This window comes from Chrysochloris asiatica, unplaced genomic scaffold (assembly GCF_000296735.1).
Source record: "Chrysochloris asiatica unplaced genomic scaffold, ChrAsi1.0 scaffold00055, whole genome shotgun sequence".
Lineage (NCBI taxonomy): Eukaryota > Metazoa > Chordata > Mammalia > Afrosoricida > Chrysochloridae > Chrysochloris > Chrysochloris asiatica.
Window position 1 is genome coordinate 1,451,408 of NW_006408573.1, and position 26,207 is coordinate 1,477,614.

A 26,207-nucleotide genomic window follows, 5' to 3' on the forward strand; every position below is an offset into this window, starting at 1 on the left:
TGAGGGATGGATTTGTGTAATACATCCAACTGAGTTCACCACATTAGCACCTTTTCTTATCTCAGTATCCCATTTATAAGTGAAAGGAGCAAAGACATGATGTTAAAGGCCACAGCAACCTCATTGGTTGCAAATGATCGCATGTCTCCCAACACAGGAGCAATCATTCAGCCACTTTTGTCATGACTGTATAAGTAAATAAAAGATCCCCTATGTAGAAGTCATGGGCTGAAACCTAAAGGAGAGAGGAATATAGTTATTTTACTGATTTCATTTTTTTAAGTCTAGGAGAGTAATAAACATATGAAAGAGACTGGAATAAAAAAGGAAGAAGGAATGAAGTTACCAAATGTAATGAATTAGAGCAGATGTCTGAGATGCCACCTCCCAAGAGATTTTGAGGAAGGGGAAAAATGCACTTCTGAAGTCTTTGGGATTTTCTAGGCACCTGAGATTTGGGGGGATTTTTTCTTGTACTAAGATAAGTGCTTTTAAAAAATCTCCTTGAAACATAAAATTTCTGGAAAAAATAATTAGATATTTAGGGAGGTAAGTAAAGCCATGTGTATTTGATGCCTGACTTAAAGTTACCTGAAATTACCTTTAAATTCTACTACGTATAGTAGCTTTTTAAGGTTTTACTTCTGTTTTTATGATGGTGATATTCTTTATTTTTAAGGAAAGCTAGTAAGGTTAGTAAAACACTGTTTCTTCGCTCATTCAAACTTTATTATTTGTAAATTTAATACATCATTATTTTTGTATCTCTTAAATAGTTTCTATTTTGTTTTATTCTATTTTAAACAGTTTCATGTCAACTTCAATTTATTTTCTAGGTTCATATTCCCAACTATTTAATCAGTACTCATCTAATATATTTTTGAATTTGGGACAGAAACCATGAAAGCGTTAATAGTTTAAAATATATGTGTGAACTAGTTAAATAAAATTGATACCTTTTGCTCTTCTTAGCAATAGTTTCTTAAAAAATGTAATATATTACTAATAAAGTCTGCTTTACTCAAATTGTGCACTAGTTCAATGTAACACAGACCTTTTTACTCTTGATTTCGAAAGGAAACTAATAAAAGTATTATTAACCTTTGTTAATTAAAATTTTTAGGACATAAATTTCTAGGAAGATTGAAAATCTATTGTGGCAAAGGGCAAATTATAGTCTTCCATTTATTGAAAAAACAATGAGAGAAGATGAATGTTGAACATAATTTTCAGTTTGATATATGAAATTAGCAACTTTGGGGGCAACTATTTAAAAAAATCTTCACTTGAAAATAAATTACATAAATCTGATCCTTATGGTTTTATTACAGAAAAGAAGATCAAATCGACAAATTAAGAGGAAAAAATATGTAGAAGCAGCAGAAGGGAAACAATGTGAAGAAGCAGTTAAAGGTCCTATGAAAATAAAAAAGAATTCAGCTCCTTTACCTGGTGAACAACCCTTACAATTATTTGTGGTAAGATACAATTCAAATTGTGACTATAAGACATTTTAAGCTATCATAAATTCTTTGATACGCTTTCCTCCTGAAACTCTTTCTGTCTCACTCCATGTTGTAGGTTATAGAACCATTAGTCATTCAAATCATCCTTTCTTATGAATTCATTCTCTTTTCTTTCTCCTTTCCTTCTTCATCTATTTTATTATCACATTGTAGACCACCAAAATAAATGTTCTTGAAACTCCTCAGGGATCTATACTTTGTGCAGAACATGCCTGAATTATAGATCTGCTCATAGTAGTCTACTGAAAACTCCTCTAATAGTTTCCAAGCCTTATAAAAATAATACTGCCTTAACACTGTTTCTGGCTTTTCCGACCTCATCTTCTGCCACTTCTCTGCAAGCACTCAGTTCTTTTACTTTACAAGAAGTGCAGCCTGAATGCCAAGTTTTACCACTTCTGTGCCTATATTTAGAGTCCTGGTGTAGTGCTGTAGTGTAAGCACTCAACCTCAAGGTTGGTGTAAACCCCAAGGTTGGCAATTCAGACTCACCAGCTGCTCCTCAGAAACCCTAGACAGGGTGGCTATGAGTTGAAACTGACTCGATGGCACTTGACAACAACATGCCTATACATATACAATTTCCTCTTTCTAAAATTCTTGTACGGTGTGGTGGCTCTGTAGGATAAGCACTGGACTGCAAAGCACAAAATTGACAGTTCAAGCCACTAGCTCCACCAAGGGAGAAAAATGAGGTTTTTTTGCTCCCACAAAGATTCACAGCCTTGAAACCCCTATGGTTGCTATGAGTCGCTACTGACTCGACAGCACTTAATAACAACAATCACTGAAAACCAGCCACTCATCTGTTAATTGCTGAAGTCTTGGACAAGTACTCATCTTCTTTCACCTGAGTTTCATCATCAGTATGATTGAGATAATAGAACTTACCTCACAGTGTTGCTATGAGGAGTAAATAAGTTAATATATGTAAAGGGCTTAATGAATAATGCCTGGTACATAAAAAAAACACAGTGGGCTTGTACAAGGGGGCTTCAGAAAGTCCATGGAAAATTCCATTGTATTTTCATTCCATTTTTCCATGAACGTTTTGAAGCCTCATTAAATTATACACATAGGAGGGCAATAACAGCGATGTCTTTTTCCATATTTGCATGCTAACATTTAACACAGTGCCTTGCACTAAATAAATGTTTTTGTGTTTTCATATATTCAGAATATATTTTGTTATGGGTTTTTTTTTTGTTTGTTTTTTGTTTTTTTTTTTTTGTTTTTTGTTTTTTTGTGCCTCCTTCCTACCGTAGGAGAATCCCAGTGAAGAAGATGCTGCCATTGTGGACAAAATATTATCATCTAGAATTGTGAAAAAGGAAGTAAGTAATGATACATTGTACATTACATTTATATTCTAGGACCTTATTTAAAGAGTCATAATTATTAACTTTATTTTCTTAGGTTTCCCCTGGAGTGATGATTGATACAGAAGAATTTTTTGTAAAATATAAGAATTAGTAAGTATACAAGTTAGAAAATAAGTAATAGAAAGATGTTGATTTAAAGTACCCCTTATTAACTTAATATTACTTGTGATTTTCCTCTTGTCTGTTAAAAATTGCTTATTAGTGCATGAGTTTAAAAATTTTTGAAAAGTTGAAAAGCCAGTTAACTTTGTGTTAGGTGAAAAGGCAGTGTTTGATAAATTTTCATTTCAAAAGTGTATGATTTTTCTTTCAGAAAGCATTATTAATATCAAAGTACAGTAATTTTTTATGAGCTCTTTTATAAATTACATTTTTTCTATTTATGTTGTTAAGTTTTTCACATTTTATTTATTTGGTTAAAAAGAAAAACCAATGTTTTAAATCATTAGGTTATTATATCATATGATGATTTGAGTAAACTTTTAATCTCGGGTGTAGGTGAGGTATTTCAGGTGTTGCTTGCTGATTGTGAGAAAACCCTTTACTTCCCCCCCACACCCAACATTTCTTCTCCTTAATATATTTCATTAAAGAAGGTTTTTAAATAAAATTACCTTAGATTCAAAACAAATTACTTTTCTGATACAACAAAACTCTTACCTTAAAGAAAGTAAATGATAAATCACTTCTTGCCATTACCCTTATGACTCAGTTTACTATTCTCTTTCAACATGGCAAATTGCAAAGTTTATAGTACAGTCTCTTCAGGATTTAGTGATCATAGTTATTATATTTTTTAAAAAATTATATGAGTCTATTAAATAAAAGTTTCAACTCCCTCTTGTAAAGTTTGATATTTCATTTGGATGTTGTGATTAAATGAAATCTCTAAAATCACAACATGGTTTTTTCTACATTATTTTAATATGTTGTTTTTGTAAAACTTTTAGCTCCTACCTTCACTGTGAATGGGCTACAGAAGAACAGCTTTTGAAAGATAAAAGGATCCAGCAGAAAATCAAGCGATTTAAATTGAGACAAGCACAAAGAGCACATTTTTTCTCAGATGTAAGAAAAAACATAAATGAAACTATTACGTGTTAGATTTTATTACTTATAAAATTAAAATGTTATTCAGCTTCATTTTTAGGCTCCTAAATATGATATTTTAAAATACAAGTTTATTTAAATATATATAGACTTCTGGTGTGGCGTTGCTGGTTATTGCGGTAAACTACAATGTCGGTGTGGGCCGGTAATGCCAGCAATGCTCCTTGGAAACCCTGTACAGGGTCATTATGAGTTGGAACCTGACTCGATGGCACTTAACAACAACAACAATATATATATTTGTGTGTGTGTGTGTGTGTGTGTGTATATATATAGTAGTTTTCTCATGGAAACAGTACCTGAAACAGGAACATTGATAATTCCAAATAGTGAATAACAAGTTGATATTTTTAAATTAGCATGCATTTGAAGATGTGAAAGATTTTTCAGTTCATGAAATATATTGCATTATTTTCTATACCAGCCATGGGACAGGGCAGGGCGTGTGTGTATGTGCGTGTGTGTGTGTGAACAGAACTGCATTGAGAAATTTCTTCATCTCTCCATTGTCGTTTGTTATTAAGTGCTCTTGAGTCGCTTCCAACCCTGCATAGGGTTTCCAAAGAGTGGCTGGTGGGTTTAAACCAACAGTGGGTTTGAACCACCAACATTGTGGTTATCCTGCTGCATCATACCAGGATTCCTTCATCTCTCTAGGACTCACTAAATGGCTTAACATTCTTTTTTAGTTCTTTTATTCTTAAGCTTGTATTTTGAAATTTTTTTAAACGTTTTATTTTGAACAGAAAAGTTACAAAAATAGTAAAAAGAATACCATGTGCTTTACTCATATTCTACAATTACTGAAATTTTACCATGTTTGTTGTGTCGTTTTTATTCATTCTCTCACTGTTCTGTCTCTCTCTGCTTTCCCTCACCTATTTCTTTCCAAACCATTTAAAATGTGTTGCAGATTCTTTAGTATTTATTTCATAAACACAAAAACATTCTCTTACATGATGATACAATTAACATTGGTTTAGTACTGTTACCTAGTCTAGGTATCTTGTTCATATTTCACTAACTGGTCTAATAGTGTCTTTAAATTATTTTCCTTTAGGTAAACATTTGCACAGCAAATTAGGTCCCATTTACCAATCTTTATACAAATTGCTCTGTGCCCTTGGTTACAGTTTTTACACTCTGTCGGCATTCTCATATTTGCATTCTGTTGGTTCCAGTTTCATTAATCTAGCTTCCCTTCACTCCTCCTTGCCTTCTCATTCTTGCTTTGGGGTAAATATTGATTGTTGACTGTTTCAGGGAGTACATTACTCACAGGTTATTATTGTTTATTTTATAAGACAATCTTTTTTGGGACTAAAAGCTAACCAGTGGAAATAGCTTCACATCCAAATTTGAATCAGTAGAGTGGGGGTTCGTTCCTCTAGTGTCTATCAGTCTAGAAAGTCTGATCTTTCTTAGATTTTAGTCTAAATTTTGCTGCCCATTCTGGAACCTTCATTGTGTCTCTGGTCAGAACGACTAGTAGTGATAACTGGACACCATCTAGTTCTTCCCATCTCTGCTATAACAAAAGATAGTGTATGGGTGTGTGCTTATTCTTGTCCAGATCCAGTCCAGGACCACTTGTTTCACTTAGTTGTCATACCTCTCTAAATCTGGAAAGTTACTCATTATTTCTCTGGCCTCATGCCCTGGACATTTTATTAAGGTTATTTATTTTATAGAATGTCTGTTTGGGGTTTTCTGATATTTCCTCATGATTAGATTCATGTATTCTGTTTTTATAAAGAACGTCCTAGAAATTATGTTATATGCTTTTCAGCGAGTCAAATTAAGAAGGATGTGGTATCCTATTTAACCCTTAGCCTTAAGGCACTCGGTTGTAGCTCAGCAAACCTAACACCCCGCCCCAGTTAAGTGCCTGGAATACTCCACTTTGTAACCAAGTCTCCTGCCCAGAGTCACACAGCTTTACTTACTCCTTGGACTGGTAAGCCCACTGCTCCATCTTGTGCTCTGGTTCTTGATTCTGCTTCTGCTGCTCCTCTGCCACTCCTCTGATGTCACAGCTTCTGGCCTTGAGTTGAGGAGGTTCGATGTACTGGGATCTCAGGGTCCAAATGACTTGCTTCACTCCTAGCGCCTCTTCTTTGATGGTATTGAGAATCCCATTCCTTCTTCTGAGATGGCTCAATTTACACCATGCTGGAGTTTCAAATATTTGCAGTTACAATTGTTGTTCTTACATGAATAGTTAAATGATTTTGTTCTGTTGTTGTTGTTAAGAGCCGTTGAGTCGTTTCCGACTCATAGCGACCCTGTACAGGGTTTCCGAGGCTGTAAATCTTTATGGGAGCAGAACGTCTCATCTTTCTCCCGCGGAGCAGCTGGTAGTTTCGAACTGCTGGCCTTAAGGTTCGTAACCACTGTGCTACCAGAGCTCCTTACAATTAGCTTCATTAAAATCCACATCCTATCATTATCTTCTTCTCTTGCCTTCTGTTAATTGTTTGTTGGAATTACAAAGACTAAGGCTAATTGCTGTTGTTAAGTACCATAGAGTCAGTTCTGACTCATAGCAACCCTGTATAGGGTTTCCAAGGAGCGGTTGGTGGCTTTGAACCACCGACCTTATAGTTAGCAGTCCAGTGCTTATCCTATAGTGCCACATCAGATAATAAATAATTTACTATGTCACATATAGCATTTTAATTATCTGGAGTACCTTATTTCTTAGTATTACTTGGTTTATTACATGTAACGTGGTGATTCATAATATATACAAGTATCCCAGATAGTCTTTGTAAATTAAATAAAAAATTTTATGAATTTGAAATTTAATTAAAATCACACTTAATATTTTGTCTTTATTCTACCTTGATCTTCACACTTCTCAGATATCAATTGAGTTACTTTTTAATTTTAGATGGAAGAAGAACCATTTAACCCAGACTACACTGAAGTAGACAGAGTATTAGAAGTTTCGTTTTGTGAGGATAAGGATACTGGCGAGGTAAATATTTCAGAAAAGTATCTTTTAAGTAAGAAAAACCTAAAACTGTGTAAATACTAAAGCAGTACTTTTTTAAAGCTAATGATTTTAAAACTCTAAAGAGGACTTCATTATTTTTTAATCGACAGAGTATATTCTAAGTAGTCCCAGTTTATATTATTTCTAAATAAATAAATGTCTAAATTATTTTTTTTTTTTACAGTCTGTTATTTACTACTTAATAAAGTGGTGCTCATTGCCATATGAAGATAGTACATGGGAACTAAAAGAAGATGTGGATCTTGCAAAAATAGAAGAGTTTGAACAATTGCAAGCTTCAAGGCCTGACACAAGACACTTGGTAAGTGTATATCTTTAAGAACTGAATAAAAATCTTACCATTTCTTTATTCAGAAGGTTTAATGTCAGTTTTAAATTTTGATTTAGTTTTTGTTCTACAATAATAGTTTATTTTTCAAGTGCTATGAAGAGTAGCATCTTATGCATATTAATCTAACTTTCCTCCATTAATGGATATTCCAGTTTTTTGCTATTATAAAAAATGCTATCTTGAGCATTCTTGATCCCTTGAGTTTTGTGAGAAATTGCTTGATCAAAGGGTGTATTAGTTTTAAATGTTTCTGTTGTTGTTAAATGCCATTAAGTCTGTTGTACTTCATAGTAGCCCTGTATAGGGTTTCTGAGGAACCCTTGGTGAGTTTGACCTGCAGACCTTAAGGTGAGCAGTCCAGTGCCTATCCTACAGTAGAAGTGACTTCAATTAACACTACAGTTTCCTTTCTGAATCTAAATGCTTCCCGCTACTCAGGTCATTTCTCTCATACCATTTATGTCAATATCAGTACTAGCAGTTCCAGCCATTTGCTCTAGTTAGCAATTTTATATGCAAAGGAAGTTCCATATATGAGGGGGGTTCCACAAATATTTTGAACCCCCTAGCCCTGGTGTGGTATTGTGGGTCGTTAATATGCTAGACTGCTAGGTCGGTTTGAACTGCAAGATCAGCGGTTTAAGCTCACCAGCCATTCCTCAGTAACCCTATAGAGGATAGGGTCACCATGAGTTGGAAGCAACTCAATGGCACTTATCAACAATAGTTCATCTACTTTCATAACAAGAATCCTGGTGTAGCACCGTAGAATAAGCACGGTCAGCAATTGTAACTCACTAGCGACTTCTTGGAAACCCTGTATCGGGTCTCTATGAGTCAGAACCTACTTGACGGCACATAACAGCAAAAACAAAATTTCCTAGTAGCTCTGTGCAAAAGTGATGTGGTGACAGTGTCTGACTTCCTCCAGCTTCACAAAGGGAAGGAGCAGATTCACCAGTTCATAGCCAAGTACTGTGAGGCAGAGGACAGACATGCTTCCACCCTCCAATTTTCTTTGTCCTGTCCTCAGCACTCTGCTTCTCTACTGCAATCAGTAATTTATTGCACTGACCACACACAACTCACAGACCATACACATGATTATAGGATTTATTAGGAACGTTTTGATTTGTTGTTAAGTGCCATCGAGTCAGTCCCAACTCATATTGACCCAATATAGTGGTGATTGATGGATTTGAACTGCTGACCTTACGGATAGAAGTCCAGTGCTTATCCTGCAGTGCCAGAAAAAGGCTCCATTAGGGACGTCAATGGTACAATTCAGGATCAGGTACAACTCAGGATCCAACACTTCTCTGTTAGGAGTACCTCTTCTCAGCCCTACACAGCCATGCCTTTCTCATCCTCAGCCTCTCAGCCATACGACCCCTTGACCTCTGCCCTGCTCAGGCAAGTGTCATAAAGCTCCTTTAGCACCTCAGCTTTAATCTTTCCTTAGTTTTATGCTCTGGCTCTACTGCATCTGCTGCCACCCCTTCACCATGCAGGGATCTCGGGGTCCAAACAATGTGCTCCACTAGTAACTCTTCTGTCTTATTGGTCAAGAGATTTGCCCCATTCCTGCTTATGACAGCTCGTAGCAAACCTAGCAGGATGGAAAAAGCATTCAATCCCACATCAGAGTTTCATACACCCTATTTGCAAAGGAGCTCTGGTAGCGTGGTTACGAATCGGGCTGCAAACCTTAAGGTCAGCGGTTTGAAACTACCAGCCTCTCCGCAGGAGAAAGATGAGGCTTTCTACTCCCGTAAGGATTTACACCCTCGGAAACCCTGTACAGGGTCGCTATGGGTCGGAACCGACTCGACAGCACTTAACAACAACAACAGAACATCTGATGTGGCTCTGTAGGATCAGCACTGGACTGTGAGCCACGAGGTCAGCAGTTCAAACTCACCAGCTGCTCTTCAGAAACCCCATACAGGGTCGCTATGAGTCAGAATCGACTCAGTGGCACTTAACAACACAGGATAATGCACTGGACCACAAGGTCAGTTTGAGCCACAAGGTCGACAGTTCAAACTCATCAGCATTGCTAGGAGTCAGTACAGACTCAATGGCACTTAAGAACACACCCAATCATTTGGGCTCATGGTGTGGCACTGTAAGATCAACACTGGAACCACAGGGTCAGTAGTTCAAACCCACCAGTTGCTCCTCTGAAACTCTATACAAGGTCACTATGAGTCAGAATCAACTCAGCAGCACTTAACAATAAGAACAACCCAGTCATTTGATAGAAGTTACGAAGACTTATATTGAATAATTCCCTGTACCATAACTATTTTTAGAAGACATTTATACAAATGTTGTTAAACTTGGTACGCTGATTTAATTTCTTTCCTGCCTACAAATCTCTTTCCCCTTTTCATCTAAGAGAAACTTGAGTCATTTTTTATTTTTCTACTACAGAAACTATGCAAGTTGAAATTTTTTACTCTCATTTTTTCAAAACATAGCATTGTTATTTAAATTCATTAATGGCATTCAAACAAAAGAAATTCACACCAAGGGGACATACGATGATTTTATCATATTTTTACCAGTTCTTTTCAATCTAACTTGGTCATAGAAATTTCTTTCTTCACTCAAGAGGGGGTTTATATATGACAATACAGAAGCAAATTACTTTTGGATTAGCCCTGGAGTAAGAAATCTGCCATGAAAACTATGGGCTGATAAACTAGAGAAGGAAATGATCGAAATGTTCCATAGAATAGATCATAGTATATTTTCAATCATTATTATCTTCTTACTTTTTCTTCCAGTAATGTCCATAGGCTAGTACCTAGAACACTGTAGCTCACCTCAATTCCTTTTTTTTTTTTTTTCAAAGTTCATGCCATTATCATTTTATTTAATTCCAACAAAATCTTCTAAAGAAAAGAGGTTTTTTTTAAGTTTTTATTGTGAATTATGTGAGTTTACATGGGATAACATCAGTATTACATTCATCCTATTGTATTTCATTTCATTGCAATGATTATAATCTCCTCCATGCATCATCAAATAATCAAAGGATACACACCACAGGCTTCCCACACACCAGCTGTCAGCACACAGCCCCTCTCCCTCCCTGAATCCCGTGTCCCCAGCCACTCCATCTGTCCACGTCATCATCTCTGTCTCCATGCCTGGCATCACTGCCTCTCTGGGTAGGGTCCCGCTCTCCACTCTTCTCACTTGATGGTCCTAGGGACCTCCGCTCCTGGGCTGCAAAATCAACCGCTCCCCTCCTTTTGTCAAAAAAACATCTACCTATACATTTCCAACCCTCACAGTCAGTCCTGATGTCTATTATTCACTATTGTACCACAAGAGTCTTAACCCTATTTCCTTTTGCCAGCCTGGTCCCAACAGATTGGAAGTCATTCAATGGAGGTTCTACCTACCCTTGCCCCATCTAGAGCTAGACTCCCTCTTGAAAGCATGTAAGCCAGTCACTTCTTGCCTTTATAGGCCTGCCCTATAACCACCACCCCCCCAATTCAATTCCTTTTTATTTCTAAATACTTTCCCTTGAACCAGGGAACAGAAGTGGAAATTATTTTTAAAAGCAATGGGTCAAGGGATGTTATGAAAGGAAAAGATTTTAATTTTGGAATGTCTATTATGCATTAATGGTTACCTGGTTTGATGCTGTTGGGTAACAACTGGATTGCTGAATCCACTAGTTATGTCTCAGAAATATCCATACAATTGCTGTGAGTCGGAACCGATTCGTTGACACTAACTCCTGAACGGTTAAGCCATTTCTTTAGCTAGTAGTTCTTAACCAGAGATTTATATCAGAATCATTTTGGCAACTTTTCAAAAATTTGAAAAGACGTGCGATTTGGATGCTTCTGCCAGGGAAAGTCCACTGCCTTAGATATGTAGTGATGTTGTTGTTGTTAAGGTATGTAGTGTAGTTCTTATTAATTGTGATCTAACCAGTAGAATTAAATCCTTTAATATAAAATTGATTTGACAAAAAGTGATTGTCTATCACTGTTGAATAATGTAGCATATAAAGTATATAGAGATATTTTAGAGTTTCTGATTTGAAATTTCTCCCAAACCAAATTAATGCAGTGTTAATAGTGATTGGATTGCTAAGAAAACACTAAATATGATTTAATGTTAAATTTATTTTAAGCAGTAATTTGAGAAATATTTATTTTATGGTTCATTGGCTACAACTTAAAAAATGGTTTTTTTGTTTGTTTAGCAAGCCCTAATTGTATTATTAAGTGGAGTCCTCTTGTGACGCTGTGGGCTAATGAGTCAGGCTGCAGTCATTTGAACTGCAAGGTTGGTGGTTCAAGCTTACCAGCTGCTCCTTGGAAACCTAATACAGGGTCGCTATGGGTCGGAATCGACTCAAAGGCACTTAACAACAACAATTGTATTAAGTATGGAGTCCTGGTGTTGCGCTGTGGATTAATGCACCAGACTACAAAGCTGTTTAAACTACAAGGTTGGCTGTTCAAGCTCACCAACCGCTCCTCAGAAACCCTATACAAGGTCATTATGGGTCAGAACCGACTCAATGGCACTTAACAAAAACAACGTTTGTATTAAATAACAGCAGAGGTTTAATAACAGTTCAGTTTCCAGTATCTGCCTATTTTGTTTTTCATTTAAATGCATTTATGCTGATCATCTTGGTAATTTTAGTAGTATAATTTTTTAAAGTAATAATAGTATAATTTTAAAGCATAAAACAATAGGTAATTTTCTGCTTGCTTGTCTGAAACTTGTCTTATTAGGACTTGTTATTTTTAAATGTCATCAAGTTAGTTTGGACTCTTAGGGACTCTGCATAGGGACTCCCAGGCTTTTAAAATATTTTTAATCTTTGCAGGAAAAGCCAGCCTCATCTTTCTCCCACAGAGTGGCTGGTGGGCTCGAACCGCTGACCTTGTGGTTCATAGTCCTGTGCTTAACCTATGGAGCCACCACCATACCTATTACGACATGTTGTGGTTTTTTTTTTATTAAATGCCGTGAAGTCGGTTCCAACTCATAGTGATCCTTTATATGGTTTCCAAGGCACACTGAACTTGCTCTCCAGTGTAGAGATGCTAAAGCAAATTGAAAAAATGAGGAGGTCCAAGAGCTGAACAGAAAATTTCAAAGATCAGCTCAAGAAGATAAAGCCCAATATTACAATAAAATTTACAAAGACCTGGAATCAGAAAACCAAAAAGGAAGAACACGCTCAGCATTTCTCAAGCTGGGGAAACTGAAGAAAAAATTCAAGCTTCAACTTTCGTTATTGAAAGATTATCTGGGAAAATTATTGAATGATACAGAAAGCATATGATCAAGGTAGCATATGATCAAGAGCCACTGATTCTGAGGAAGGAAGTCCAAGGTGCATTGAAGGAATTGGCAAAGAACAAAGCACCAGGAATTGATAGAATACAATTTGAAATCTTTCAAGAAAGTGAGACGGCACTGGAGGCACTCACTCATCTCTGCCAAGAAATTTGGAAGACAACTATCTGGCTGACTGATTGGAAGAGATCCATATTTGTGCCCATTCCAAAGAGGTAACCCAACGGAATGCGGAAATCATAGGACAATCTCTTTGATATCCCTTGTTGTAAGTAAAGTTTTACTAAAGGTAATACAGAAATAGCTACAATCATACATTGACAGAGAACTTCCAGAGTACAAGCCAGATTCAGAAGAGGCCGTGGAATGAGGGTTATCATTGCTGATGTCCGATGGATCTTGGCTGAAAGCAGAGAATATCAGAAAGATGTTTGCCTGTGCTCTGACTACGCAAAGGCTTTTGGTTGTGTGGATCATGACAAGCTATGGGCAACATTGCGAAGTATGAATATTCCGGAACACTTAATTGTGCTCATGAGGAATCTGTACCTGGACCAAAAGGCAGTTGTTCAAACAGAACATGGGAACACTTAATGTTTTAAAATTAACAAAGGTGTGTGACAAGGTTGTATTCTTTCACCGTACTTATTCAATATGTATGCTGAGGAAATAATCCAAGAAGCTGGGCATCCAATCCTGGGCATCAGTGAAGAGAACTTAAAATATTTACTGATGAAGATCAAAGAGTATAGCCTTCGGTATGGATTGCATCTCAATGTAAATAAAACAGCTGGTATGTTTGAACCGCTGATCTTGTGGATCAAACAGACCTTGCAATCCAGTCCTTATCTTATAGTACTACATCAGAACTCCAGTCTTTGTATAAACATATGTATTTTGTGGCGAGGGTGGGAGTAAATACCTAGGAATAAAATAACTGAGTCATATAGTAGGTATATGTTTAACTAGTCAACTGTTTAGTCATACTAGTTTACATTCCCACTAGTCTTGTTTGATAGTTCTAGTTGTTGCATGTCCTTTACCAATGCTTGGTATGGTAGGTATTTTTCTTTTTAGCCATTCTGTTAGGCGTGTGATTTTAATTTGCTTTTCCTTAGGAAGATTTGGTGGCTTCGTGGCTTAAGCTTTAGCCTGCTAACCGCAAGGTCAGCTGCTCCAAAAGAGAAAGATGAGGCTAGGCTATCTGCTTCTGTAAAGATTTACAGTCTCGGAAACCCTAAGGAAGAGTTCTACTCTGTCCACTCTGTCCTGTTAGGGCCTCTGTGAGTCAGAATCAATTCAATGGCAATGGGGTTTTGTTTTATAGTGATTAATTTCTTTTTTTTTTTTTTTTTTTGGCCAGTGTTTCTTTGATAAAGATCTGTTTAAATATTTGGCCCATTTTTATTAGCTTTTATTAAAATAAATGAGTTATGAGTATTATTTACATACTCGGTATATAAGTCTAGTATCAGATACATGATTTTCAGATAGTTTTTCCTAGTCTGAGGCTTATCATTTCATTATCTTTCAAAATGTTCTGATGAATAAAAGTTCCTTTTTTAAAATATATTTTGTAGTTTATGTAACAGTTTACAGATCAAATTAGTTTCCCATTCGCAGGTTGTTCTGTGACATTGCTTTGAATTTCCACAATATGTTAACATGCTCCCCATATACAATTTATCTATCATTTTTTCTGGATTATACTTTTCATGTTGTATCTAAGAAATGTTGACATCACTGAAGACCACAAAGTTCTTCTAGAAGTTTTGCTTTAGCTTACATTTAGGTCTGATCTATTTTGAGTTTATTTACATATTTACTGCAGTGTATGGACTAAAGCTTATATTTTGTGCTTGAATATCTAGTTGTTCCCATAGCATTTGTTTAAAAAAAAAAAAAGCTAGTTTTTCTTCACTGAATTACCTTTGCAATTTTTCAAAAATCAGTTGACTATATAAATTTCAGAGCTCTTAACCTGTTCCTTGAACTGTTTTTAATATCTTTACATCAGTTCTACATAGGTGGTAGTGGTTATGTGCCATGGTGTCGGTTCCAACTCATAGCAACCCTGTACAGGGTTTCCAAGGCTGTAAATCTTCACACGAGCAGAAAGCCTCTTTCTCCCGTGGAACAAAGCTGGTAGTTTCGAACTGCTGACTTTAAGTTTCACAGCCCAATTCGTAACCACTATGCTACCAGAGCTAAATCTTGAACTCAGTCTGTGTTAAGTCTTTGAACCTTTTTTTTACCAGCTGTCTTGGCTGATCTAGGTATTTGTGTTTTCATATGATTTTAGAATTAGCGTGTTGATTTCTACAAAAGCCTTTGATGGGATTTTGTATGGGATTGTGTTGCATTGTGTTCAGTTTGGACAGAATTTCTTAATGTTACGTCTTTCAATCTGTGGAACCTGGTCATTGACTCCATTTATTTATATCTTCTTTAATTTCTCTAAACAGGTTTTAGTAGTTTTTAAGATTTATTCCTAAGCATTTTATAATAGTATATGTTATTTTAAATGACTGTTGCTAAAAATGCAGTTAGCATTTTTATATTTTTATATGTACTTAAAACCGTACTAAAATTACTTACTAATTCAAATAACTTTTTTGTAGATTACACAAGATTCTCCATATAGAAAATCTTATCTGGATAAAAAGTTTTTCTTCTTTCTTCTAAATCTTGATGATTTTTGCTTCTTTTTCTTCATTGATTTTATTGGATAGAACTACCAGTACAGTGTTGTATAGAAGTACTGATGGTAGAAACTCTTCCATTGTTCCTAAATTTTAGGGAGAAAAAGGATTGTCTTACACCATTGGGTTTGGTGTTTGTTGTTGTTAAGTGCTTTTGAGTCAGTTCAGAATCATAGTGACCTTGTACTGGGTTTCCAGGAATGGCTGATGGATTTGAGCTGCTAACCTTGGGATTAGCAGTCTACTGCTTATCCTACCATACCAGAATATTAGCTATGGGTTTTTTCTGTTTTTTGTTTTTTTTTTTTAATGTTTTATTGTGAATTATATGATAGTTTACATGAGAGAACTTTAGTTTTACATTCATTCCATCATATATCATTTCATTGCCATGGTTCCAATACCCTCCATGCATTATCTTCCTACCAAAGGGTATATCCTAGAAACCCGTCCTCTACACTTCCCCCTCCCTGCCTCCAGTCTTCAGCCCACAGTACCACTCCCTCTGTGGATCCAGAGTCCCCAGCTGCTTCATCACTCCACGTCATCATCTCTGTCTCCATCTCAGGCATCCCTGCTTCTCTGGGTAGGGTCCCGCTCTTGACTCTTCTCCGTTGATGGTCCCAGAGACCTCTGCTCCTAGACTGGAGAAATAATCACTCCCTTCCTTGCTACAAAACGTCTACCTTTGCATTTCCAACCCTCACAATCAGTCTTGATAACCATTATTCACTACAGTATCGTGAGTTACCTATCTGTATTTCATTTCATCAGCTCCGCCCAGACAGATTGGATAGTACTCACTGGTGATTCTGCCTTCCTCCATGCCCTAGCTCTAGGTTCCCTCTTGAAAGCTTGTAAGCCAGTCACTTCTTGCCTTTGTAGTCCCACCCATCCCCATTTGTGTATCCAATGTCCAAGTTGCCCATCTCTCTCTACTCTGTGTGTGGGGGGTAGGGGGGTAATGTTTCTTGCTGTAAGGATTTGTTGCCTCTTTTGAGTCACTGCATTCGTAGGTATAGGTCAAGTTCATCAGATTGTATCAGCTCAATCTCCCCCCGCCCCCCTTCTTTCTTCTCCTGGTTGAGCTCTGATAATCCAGTCATCCGGTCCAGGTCACGTGGGTACCATCTGCCCGTGTGGGTGTTCTTGTGCACATGCCCTCTCTTCCCATCAGCCGTCAGCTCCATTTTCCAATTGAGTCCTCCGTGGCCATGCCACTGACTCTGGGCCCACGAGTCCCCAGGTCTCCTCACACTGCTTGCCAACCAGGTCCCCAGCCAGGTCCACAGAAGCCCACTGAATATTGTAAGGCTTAGCTCACCGCCGCTTCATTGCTGCCTTTATCCCACTTCTCACCATCCGTGATGTGTGTGGTCACCAATCACAGCGTGCATTTCCACCGAGTTGAAGTCTTGGCAGGGGGCCTAAGTTGAGAGGACCCAACCACCTGCTCCAGTGTCTCCTAGGGAAGCGACCCGTTTGTTCCTGTAGTAACCGTCCATCTGCCTCCATTGTTTCGTATTTTTCCTGTTGGTCTTTCATTCGAGAAGTATCTTTTGTTCTTTTCGCTGCTCCAGGCTGGTCAGCTCGTCCTTTCAAGTGGAGATTTCTCATCTCTGGTGATCTGGATGTGGTTCTGGTTTCTACCTATAGTTTTATGTATTGCAAAGGCTCCGTAGGAAGCCTTGTTCACCTGGTACGCTGTAGCCCCATTTTAGGTATTCCAATCAGTTATAGGCAGAAGACTGACTTACAAGTCTTCTAGTGTGATGTTTCTGACTATTCCTTTCTCTCTAGCTATGGGTTTTTGTATATGTATTTTTATCATATTAAATTTCCTTTATATACTTCAATGAGTGTTTTTGTTGTATTTTAATCAGTAATGGATGTTGAATTTTCTGCATCTAGTGAGTTTATTATTTTTCTTTTGTATTCTTTTGATAGTCATTGATTAGTTTTTAATTTAAAGCAACTCTCCTCTTTGGTCATGATGTATTAACCCTTCTTTATAATATTCCATAGTTAACCTTTCTATATCATATTCCATTACTACAATTTTGTAAAGAATGTTTGCCTCTGTATTTATGAGGAATACTACCATATTGGCCCCATGAATAAATTGAGAAGTATTATTTCCTCTTCAATTTTCTGGAAGAGTTTGTGTAGTATTAATTTTGTCCCTAAATATTTGGTTGAATTTATTATAATATCATACAGTGTTAGAGTTTTAGGATTATTTTAAAAGCAGTGCTTTTTTACCATTGAATATGTTGTATTAGAGATTTGAAATGTACAAGAAAAAATCTAATATGCACTATTCATTCTTTGTTTCCTCCACACACAAAGGACCGTCCTCCCTCTAATATTTGGAAAAAAATAGATCAATCCAGGGACTATAAAAATGGCAACCAACTCAGGGAATATCAACTAGAAGGACTCAACTGGCTCTTGTTCAATTGGTATAATAGGTAAGTAGTATATCTTAACAGAAAAATGTTGGTGTGTATTCTCTTTTAACATATGCTAAAATATGTTAATAAAATGCAGACTGCTGTTGCTATAGTATTACTGACATGGAGTCTTCATTAGTTAAAGTTAGTTTACTAAGAGAAAATATGTGAATTATAATTTAGAATTTTAAAAAAAGTTGTTAAATTGTATACTAATCAGAATAAAAGAAATTCCCTATAGTGGTTACTAAACACATTTGAAATATCTTCCTTAGAGTAAGGTGCCCTGATGGGTTTGTAGGTTAACCATTGAACTGCTAACTTCAAGGTTGGTGGGCCTAACTCGGTCCATGTGAGTTAATCTGGCAGTGGGTTTGGGTTTGGTTGGTTTCCTTAGAGTAGTAAAATGTCTGCTATGTTACAGATTTTTTCTCACTAATACTTATCAACTTATATAACTGTATGATAGCTAGAGCTAGTTAATGAATTGCCAGCCTATTATTCCTATGGAAACCATACCACAATTTTATAATGTAAAACTTCAAATAAGTTGAATACAAGTAATTAGTAAGGAATAAAATACAAAATATAGAAAGCTGTAATCACTAACTATTAGCCAAAAGTTTGGCAGTTTAAATCCATGCCAGTGCATTCTGCTTCCAAAAGATGGCAGCTTTGAAAACCTTGTGGAGCAATTCTACTCTGCACACTAGCATTTCCATGAGTCACCACAAACTCAAAGTAGTAGCAAACAGTAATTAATTATTCCATTCTTATTGTTTTTCTAAGTTCAAAATGTTTGTACAACATTAATATCAGGCTCTTTATTGAGATGGCCAACCACTCACCTGTCAGTTTGTCATACTCAGGTGGCTTATGTGATGCTGGACATTATGATACAAGTACTTTAAATACCAGCAGGGTCACCCATGGTGGACAAGTTTTAGACTAAGACAGAGTAGGAACAAAGAGAGGCAGACTACTTCTGATGTTGAGCCACTGAGACCTTATAACTAGCAGCGGAACATTGTCAGATACAGTGCGGGCATATTAAAACATCTAGTGCTGGAAGATGAGCCCTTCAGGTTGGAAGGTATCAAATACGACTGGGCAAGAAATGCCTCCTCAAAGTTATCATCATGACACAAATGTAGTAAAGCTTTCGAGACCTTCAATTGCTGATGAGGCACAACTAAAATTGAGATGACAACTGCAAATATCCATTAATAATTAGAACATGAAATGTATTAAGTATGAATATAGGAAAATTGAAAGTTGTTAAAAATGAAATGGAACACATAAAGATCAATGTCTAAGGCATTAGTGAACTGAAATAACTGAGTATTGGCCATTTTGAATTTGACAATCATATAGTTTACTATGCCAGGATTGACAAATTGAAGAGGAATGATAATCACATTCCTCATCAAAAAGAATATTTCAAGATCTTAAAGTACAGTACTGTCTATGATAGGATAATATCCATATACCTACAAGGAAGACTGGTTAATATCACTGTTATTCAAATTTCCATACCAACAACTAAAGCCAGTGATGATAAAATTATAGAATTCTAATACTGATGATTCAAATGTGAAAACTAGGGTGTGGGGGTGGAGGGATCAGTAGATGGAAAATATAGCCTCAGAGATAGAAGTGGTGCTGGAGAGCACATGATAGAATTTTGCAAGACCAATGACTTACTCATTGCAAATATCTTTTTTAAACAACATAAAGAAGGAAAAATACAAAGGATGTGTCAGAAGAGACTCTGAAAATTGCTCTCTAGTGTAAAGATGCTAAAACAAATTGAACAAATGAGGAGTTAAAAGAGCTGAAAATAAAATTTCAAAGGGCAGTTCAAGAAGACAAAGTATAGTGTTATAATGAAATGTGTAAAAGACCTGGAAATAGAAATCCAAAAGGGAAGAACACACTCAGCATATCTCAAGCTGAAAAAACTAAAGAAAATATTCCAGCCTTGACTTGTAACATTAAAGGATTCTGTAGCACTCCGTGAGTCCTGGTACAACACTAAGATAAGCACTGCATCACAAGGTCATTTGAACTGCACAGTTGGTGGTTCAAATTCACCAGCTTCTCCTTAGAAACCTTTAACTATACAAGGTCACTATGAGTGAGAACTGACTCGAAGGCACTTAAACAACAACAACAACATAGGACTCCTAGTGTGATGCTGTAGGATAGGCACTGGACTGCAAACCATAAGGATAGCAGTTCAAACCCACTAGCTGTTCCTTGGAAACCTTATACAGGGTCACTGTGATTCAGAACAGATTCAACAACACATAACAATAACAGCAGGATTCCTAGTGTGGCACTGTAGGAAAAGCATTGTACCAAAAGATCATCTGAGGTGTAAGGTTGGCAGTTCAAATTCACCAACTAACTGCACTTTGGAGACCATATACAGAGTCATTGTTAGTTGGAACCAACTCAATGGCATTTAACCAATAGCATAGGCAAAATATTGAATGATATAGAAAGCATCAAAAGAACATGAAGGGAATACACAGAATCACCCTACCAAAAAGAAATGTTCTGTATGCAACCTTTTCACGTGGTAGCATGTGAACAAGAGCCAATGGTACTGAGGAAATAAGTCCAAGGTGCACTGAAGGCATGGGAAGAACAAAGTTCCGGAAATTGATGGAATACAAATTGAAATCTTTCAGCAAACTAAAGCAGCATTGGAGGAACTCACTCATCTATGACAAGAAATATGGAAGACCTGGCCAACTGATTGGAAAAGATCCTTATTTGTGCCGATTCCAAAGAGAGGTGACCCAACTGAATGTTGAAATCAAACAATATCATTTATATATCACCTGCAAGTAAAATTTTGCTAAAGATAATTTAAAAATGGCTACAACAGTACATGGACAGGGAACTACCAAAGTTTCAAGCCAGATTCAGACAAAGGTGTGGAACCAGGGGTATCATTGCTGGTGTCAGATGGATCTTGGCTAGAATTAGAGAATACCAGAAAGATGTTTGCCTGTGTTTTATTTAATATGCAAAGCTTTTGATTGTGCAGAACATGATGACAAGCTATGGACAACATTGCGAATAATGGCTATTCTAGAACACTTAATTATGCTTATGAGGAACCTGTACATAGACCTAGTTGTTCAAATAGAACAAGAAGACATTGAATAATTTAAAGTCCAGAAAGGCACGTGCTAGAGTTGTATTCTTTCACCATACTTATTCATTCTGTTTCCTGAGCAATTAATCTGAGAAGCTGGGATTATTTGAAGAAGAATGTGGCATCAGGATTGAAGGAAGAGTCATTAATAACCTGTGAAATGCAGATGAAACAACCCTGCTTGCTGAAAGCAAAGAGGATTTGAAATCCTTACTGATGAAGTTCAAAATCCACAGCCTTCAGTGTTGGTTGGTTGCATCATAATGTAAAGGAATCGAAAATCCTCACAAATGGACCAATAAATAACATCATGATAAATGGAGATAAGATTGAAGTTGTCAGAGACTTAACTGTGCTTGGTTCCACTATCAACACTCAGAAGCAGCAGTCAAGAAATCAAACAATGTATTTAATTGGGCAGATCTGCTGTACAAGAACTCTTTAAAGTGTTTAAATAGCAAAGATGTCAGTTTGAAGACTAAGGTATGCCTGACTCAAACCATGGTATTTTCAGTAACCTCATATGCCTGTGAAAGTTTGACAATGTATAAGGAAGACCATAGAAGAATTGATGCTCTTACGTTATGATGTAAGAGAAGAACATTGAAAATACCATGGACTGCCCGAGAACAAAATCTGTTTGAAGAAGTACAGCCAGTATGCTCCTTACAAGCCAGGATGATGAGACTTCCAGGTAAAATAGTTACCGATACCTTTTTTCCCATTTGTCCTCTCTCATCAGCACCCTTTCCCATTGTTGTGCATAGGGTCACTATGAATCGGAACCAACTCAATGGCACCTAACAACAATTGTGATGGAAAGACAATTGAAACAGAAGTAAAAAAGAATAATACTAGTATATACTAAAGAGCAAGTGAAGGCACTTTAAATTAAAATAAAAATATTTGAACATTTATCCCCTATCAACTTTCACAACACAGCTTTATTCAAACTCCATGATTTTACTTATCTCATGTTTTTTCTGAGTTATTTAACTTTGTAATGATAATGCATAAGCATCAGTCTGACAGAATTAATGGAACCCATTATATGCATACAGTATTCTTTTTTCCTGATTTGTGTTTTCTATGTAATAAAATCATTTTCCCTGAGGGAACTATCCAGGTAAAATAGTTAACCATACCTTTTTTCCTGTCTTATCCTCTCTCATCAGTACCTTTTCCCATTCTCTATGTTGCCTGTTTTATCCTTTCATCAAGCCTTGTTTACTTATCCCCTTCACTCTTTATATAGGATTAGTTCAAGAAGTCCAGGCCCAGCAAGTGAACTTGCTGCCCTCAGCCATTCTTACCCATATTCACATGTATTACAATGAAAAGATCCTTCCCCAGGACCAAGACTAACACTGCCACCTCAGCTCTTCTATGCCATCACATTCAGTCTTCTCAGAAGCTCACTACAGTCAGTTACCTCCCTTTTCTCACATTTTAAAGACTAAGGTTCCCCTTCAGTGTATAAACAAATTTGCATTTAATCTGTGTAAAAAGAAAAATGAAAAACATAAACCTCTTGTGACTTCACTTGTCCTTCTAGTTTTCTAGCATTCTTTGTAACTCATTAGCCAAAGCTTTAGTATTAGCCTGAACTAGTTTCCCCATTTTTTTTTTAATGATTTATTGTAAATTATGTGATAGTTTACATGCGAGAACAGTAGCTTTACATTCATCCTATCGTATATCGTTTTTTTGCCATGGCTACAATCCCCTTCCATGCATCACCAACCAACCTGCGCGCGCCCCCATCCCACCCCACCCCTGGTCATCAGCACACAGCCCCTCTCACTCTCTGGGTCTGAAGTCCCCAGCCATTCCCGTCTCTCCACATCATCGTCTCTGCCTCCGACTCTGGCATCACTGCTTCTCTGGGTAGGGTCCTATTCTCCCCTCTTCTCCCCTGATGGTCCCAGGGACCTCCGTTCCTAGACTGCAAAGTCAATCACTCCCCTCCTTTTGCTACAAAATGTCTACCTTTACATTTCCAACCCTCACAGTAAGTCCTGCTAACAATTATTCACTATTGTAACACAAGAGACCAAGCTGCATCTCCTTTCATCAGCCCGCCCAGATAGATTGGATACAGTGGAGATTCTACCTTCTTCCATGCCATGTGGATCTAGGCTCCCCCTTGAAAGCTTGTAAGCCAGTCACTTCTTGTCTTTGTAGCCTCCCCATTTTGGGTAGCCAATGTCCAAGTTGCCCATCTCTGTCTACTCTGTGTATGGAGGGGGTGGGACTAATCCTCGCTGTAAAGATTTGTTCCCTCTTTTGAGCTACTGCATCCATAGGTGTAGGTCCAGTTCATCAAATTTTCTCAGATTACTCTTTTTATCCTCTTCTTTCTTCTTCTAGTTGAGCTCTGATCATCCAGTCTTTGAAGCCAGGTCAAGAGGCTATTATCTGCAAGTGTGGGTGTTCTTATGCATATGTACTCTCTTAATCAGCTGGACACTTCACTCTCTAATCCTCTGTGGCTATGTCACTGACTCTGGGCCCAAGAGTCCCCAGGTCTTGCTACGCTGCTGGCCAACCAGGTCTCCACCTGGGTTCACAGGAGTCTATTGAATATTGCAGGGCTTAGTTTGCAGGTTCATTGCTGTTTTTCCCTCACTTTCCCTTATCAGTATGTTGGTCTTTCTTTCAAGACATATCTTCTGTTCTTCTAGCCACTCCAGGCTGGTCAGCTTGTCCTTTCAAGTGGAAATTTCCGACCTCAGAAGATTCTGGATGTAGTTCAGGATTCCATCTATGGTCTTTTGTAATGCAGAGGCTCCACAGGAAGCCTACTTCACTGGGCACTTTGTAACCCTATTTTGGGCATTCCAATCAGTTATAGGCAGAAGATGGACTCACAAGCTTTCAGAAAGGTGATATTTCTGGCTATTCCTTTCTCTCCCCCACAAGTGTCTATTTTATAATGGTATGCTCGGGAAACCAAGATTCAAAAGACAGCCAAGCATCTTCACATTCATTTCCCCTCCTTTTCCCCATTCCAGTCATATCTTAATCCCTATATCCCAGAGCCCTGTTGTTCCAAGGTTGTGCATACATCATTATTTACCTCTGTCCCACTTAGCTTATGCAGCTAGTTTGGATTTTGATTCTATCGTTTGAATGTCTTGATTTTTTAATCTATATGATATATTTACCCGCATTTATTTCTTATCTCTCTGCTGCACTAAATTCTAATTGTTCTCCTTCCTTCTTTAAACATTCACAATGTGGTTCTTTGTCTTAGCTCTCCCATACATCTGTGCCTATTCCATTCAGTAGTCTTCGCTGGTTCTTCTTTTGCAACTTCTTTTTTTTTAATCTGCATCTTTTAAATGTTGTTTTTCTTGCTCACGTTTCTCTCTGTATTCCTCTAAACATAGTACATCTTCCATACACAGCCTCTATGCTTCCATTTACCAATAATATTGTGATGATTCATATTTTTATCTCTAAGGTATTAATTGGCAAAATATTGGAATGCAGAGAGCATCAAAAGAAGATGGAAGGAATATACAGTCACTGTACCAAAAAGAAATGGTCCATATTCAGCCATTTCAAGTGGTAGCATATAATCCTATACCTGATGGGAATACCTAAAATGGGGCTATAACATGCCCAGTGTGGGAGGTTTCCTGCAGAGCCTCTGCATTGCATAAGATCATAGGTGAAATCCTGATCCCATCCACAACCTTCAGAGGTGGGAAATCTCCACTTGAAAGGACAGGTAGAACAGCCTGGAATGGCTAGGAGAACAGAAGATACTTCTTGAAAGAAACACTGACAGGAAAAATAAAAAACAGTAACTGTAGTCTGACTGACTACTACAAAAACAAGCAAATTGCTCACCCAGAAGCCATCAACCCAAGTGGTCGGGTCACCTCAGGGCAAACCCCCTTCCAAGACTCAGATTCAAGGGGAATACATGAGCAGACATGAGGTCTGACTGGTGACACGTTTGTCACTGATAAGGGAAGTGAGGGATAAACAGCAGTGAAGCTGCGAGCTAAGTCCTACCACATTCAATAGACTCCTGTGATCCTGGGTTAAGACCTGATTGGCCAGCAGTATGGCAATACCTGGGGTCTCCTGGGCCCAGAGTCTGTGACATAGCTCCAGAGGACTAGAGTGGAGAGTGAAGCATCCAGCTGATATGAAGAGAGGGCATATGCACAAGAACACTCACATTTGCAGATAATACCCACTTGACCTGGCTTCAATGGCTGGATCATCAGAGCTCAACTAGAAGATATTCAGATGATACAACCTTGCTTGCTGAAAGTGAAGAGGACTTAAAATATTTACTGATGAAGATCAAAGAGCACAGCCTTCAGTATAGATTACATCTCAATGTCAAGAAAACAAAAATCCTCACCACTGGACCAATAAACAAGATTCTTATAAACATAGAAAAGATTGAAGTTGTCAAGGACTTCATTCTTCTTAAATCAACTATCAACACTCATGAAAGCAGCAGTCAAGAAATCAAACAAGGTATTGCATTCGGCAAATCTGCTGCACAAGACCTCTTTAAAGTGTTCATGAGCAAAGATGTCAGGCTGTGGACGAAAATAAAGCCAGCATAAACCCATGGTATTTTCAATAACCTCATATGCATGCAAAAGTTGGACAGTGAATAAGGAAGACCTTAGAAGAATTCATGCCTTTGAGTTGTGGTGTTGGAAGAGAATATTAAAAGTACCATGGACAGCCAAAAGACCAAACAGATCTGTGTTGGAAGAAGTACAGCCAGAGTGCACCCTGGAAGCCAGGATGGCCAGACTTCATCTCTCATACTTCAGACAGTTACTGGAGAAGGATATCATGTTTAGTAAAATGGAGGGTCAGAGAAAAAGAGGAAGACCCCCAACGAGATGAATTGGCACAATGACAGGAGCAATGGGCTCAAATGTAGTAATATTTGTGAGGTTGGTGCATGACCCAGCAGTGTTTCATTCTGTTGTACATGGTGCACGATGTGTTGGTACCTAACAACAAGGCATTAATTTCTCTCTAACAAGGCTTGTATTTCTATTTGCTTAGGCTTTCTGCTCCCACAAAGATGTACAGCCTCAGAAACCATATACAAGGCAACTGATAGTGAGAACCGACTCTGTAAACCAACAACATTACTAGCTGAATGTCTCTTTCAATTTTTTT

The 26,207-nt window shown here is 37.5% G+C and overlaps 1 protein-coding gene across 2 annotated transcripts in view; it reads left to right on the forward strand.

Annotated features, from left to right (window-relative positions):
- Positions 1-26,207, forward strand: part of CHD9 (chromodomain helicase DNA binding protein 9) — a 169,541-nt gene that overhangs the window by 67,357 nt on the left and 75,977 nt on the right. For both annotated transcript variants that reach the window (XM_006863516.1, XM_006863517.1), the window contains exons 4-10: positions 1,332-1,478; positions 2,792-2,860; positions 2,943-2,998; positions 3,859-3,976; positions 6,912-6,998; positions 7,201-7,338; positions 17,766-17,887. In XM_006863516.1, the coding sequence (XP_006863578.1) occupies positions 1,332-1,478; positions 2,792-2,860; positions 2,943-2,998; positions 3,859-3,976; positions 6,912-6,998; positions 7,201-7,338; positions 17,766-17,887 (737 nt within the window). The remainder of the gene's footprint in view (positions 1-1,331; positions 1,479-2,791; positions 2,861-2,942; positions 2,999-3,858; positions 3,977-6,911; positions 6,999-7,200; positions 7,339-17,765; positions 17,888-26,207) is intronic.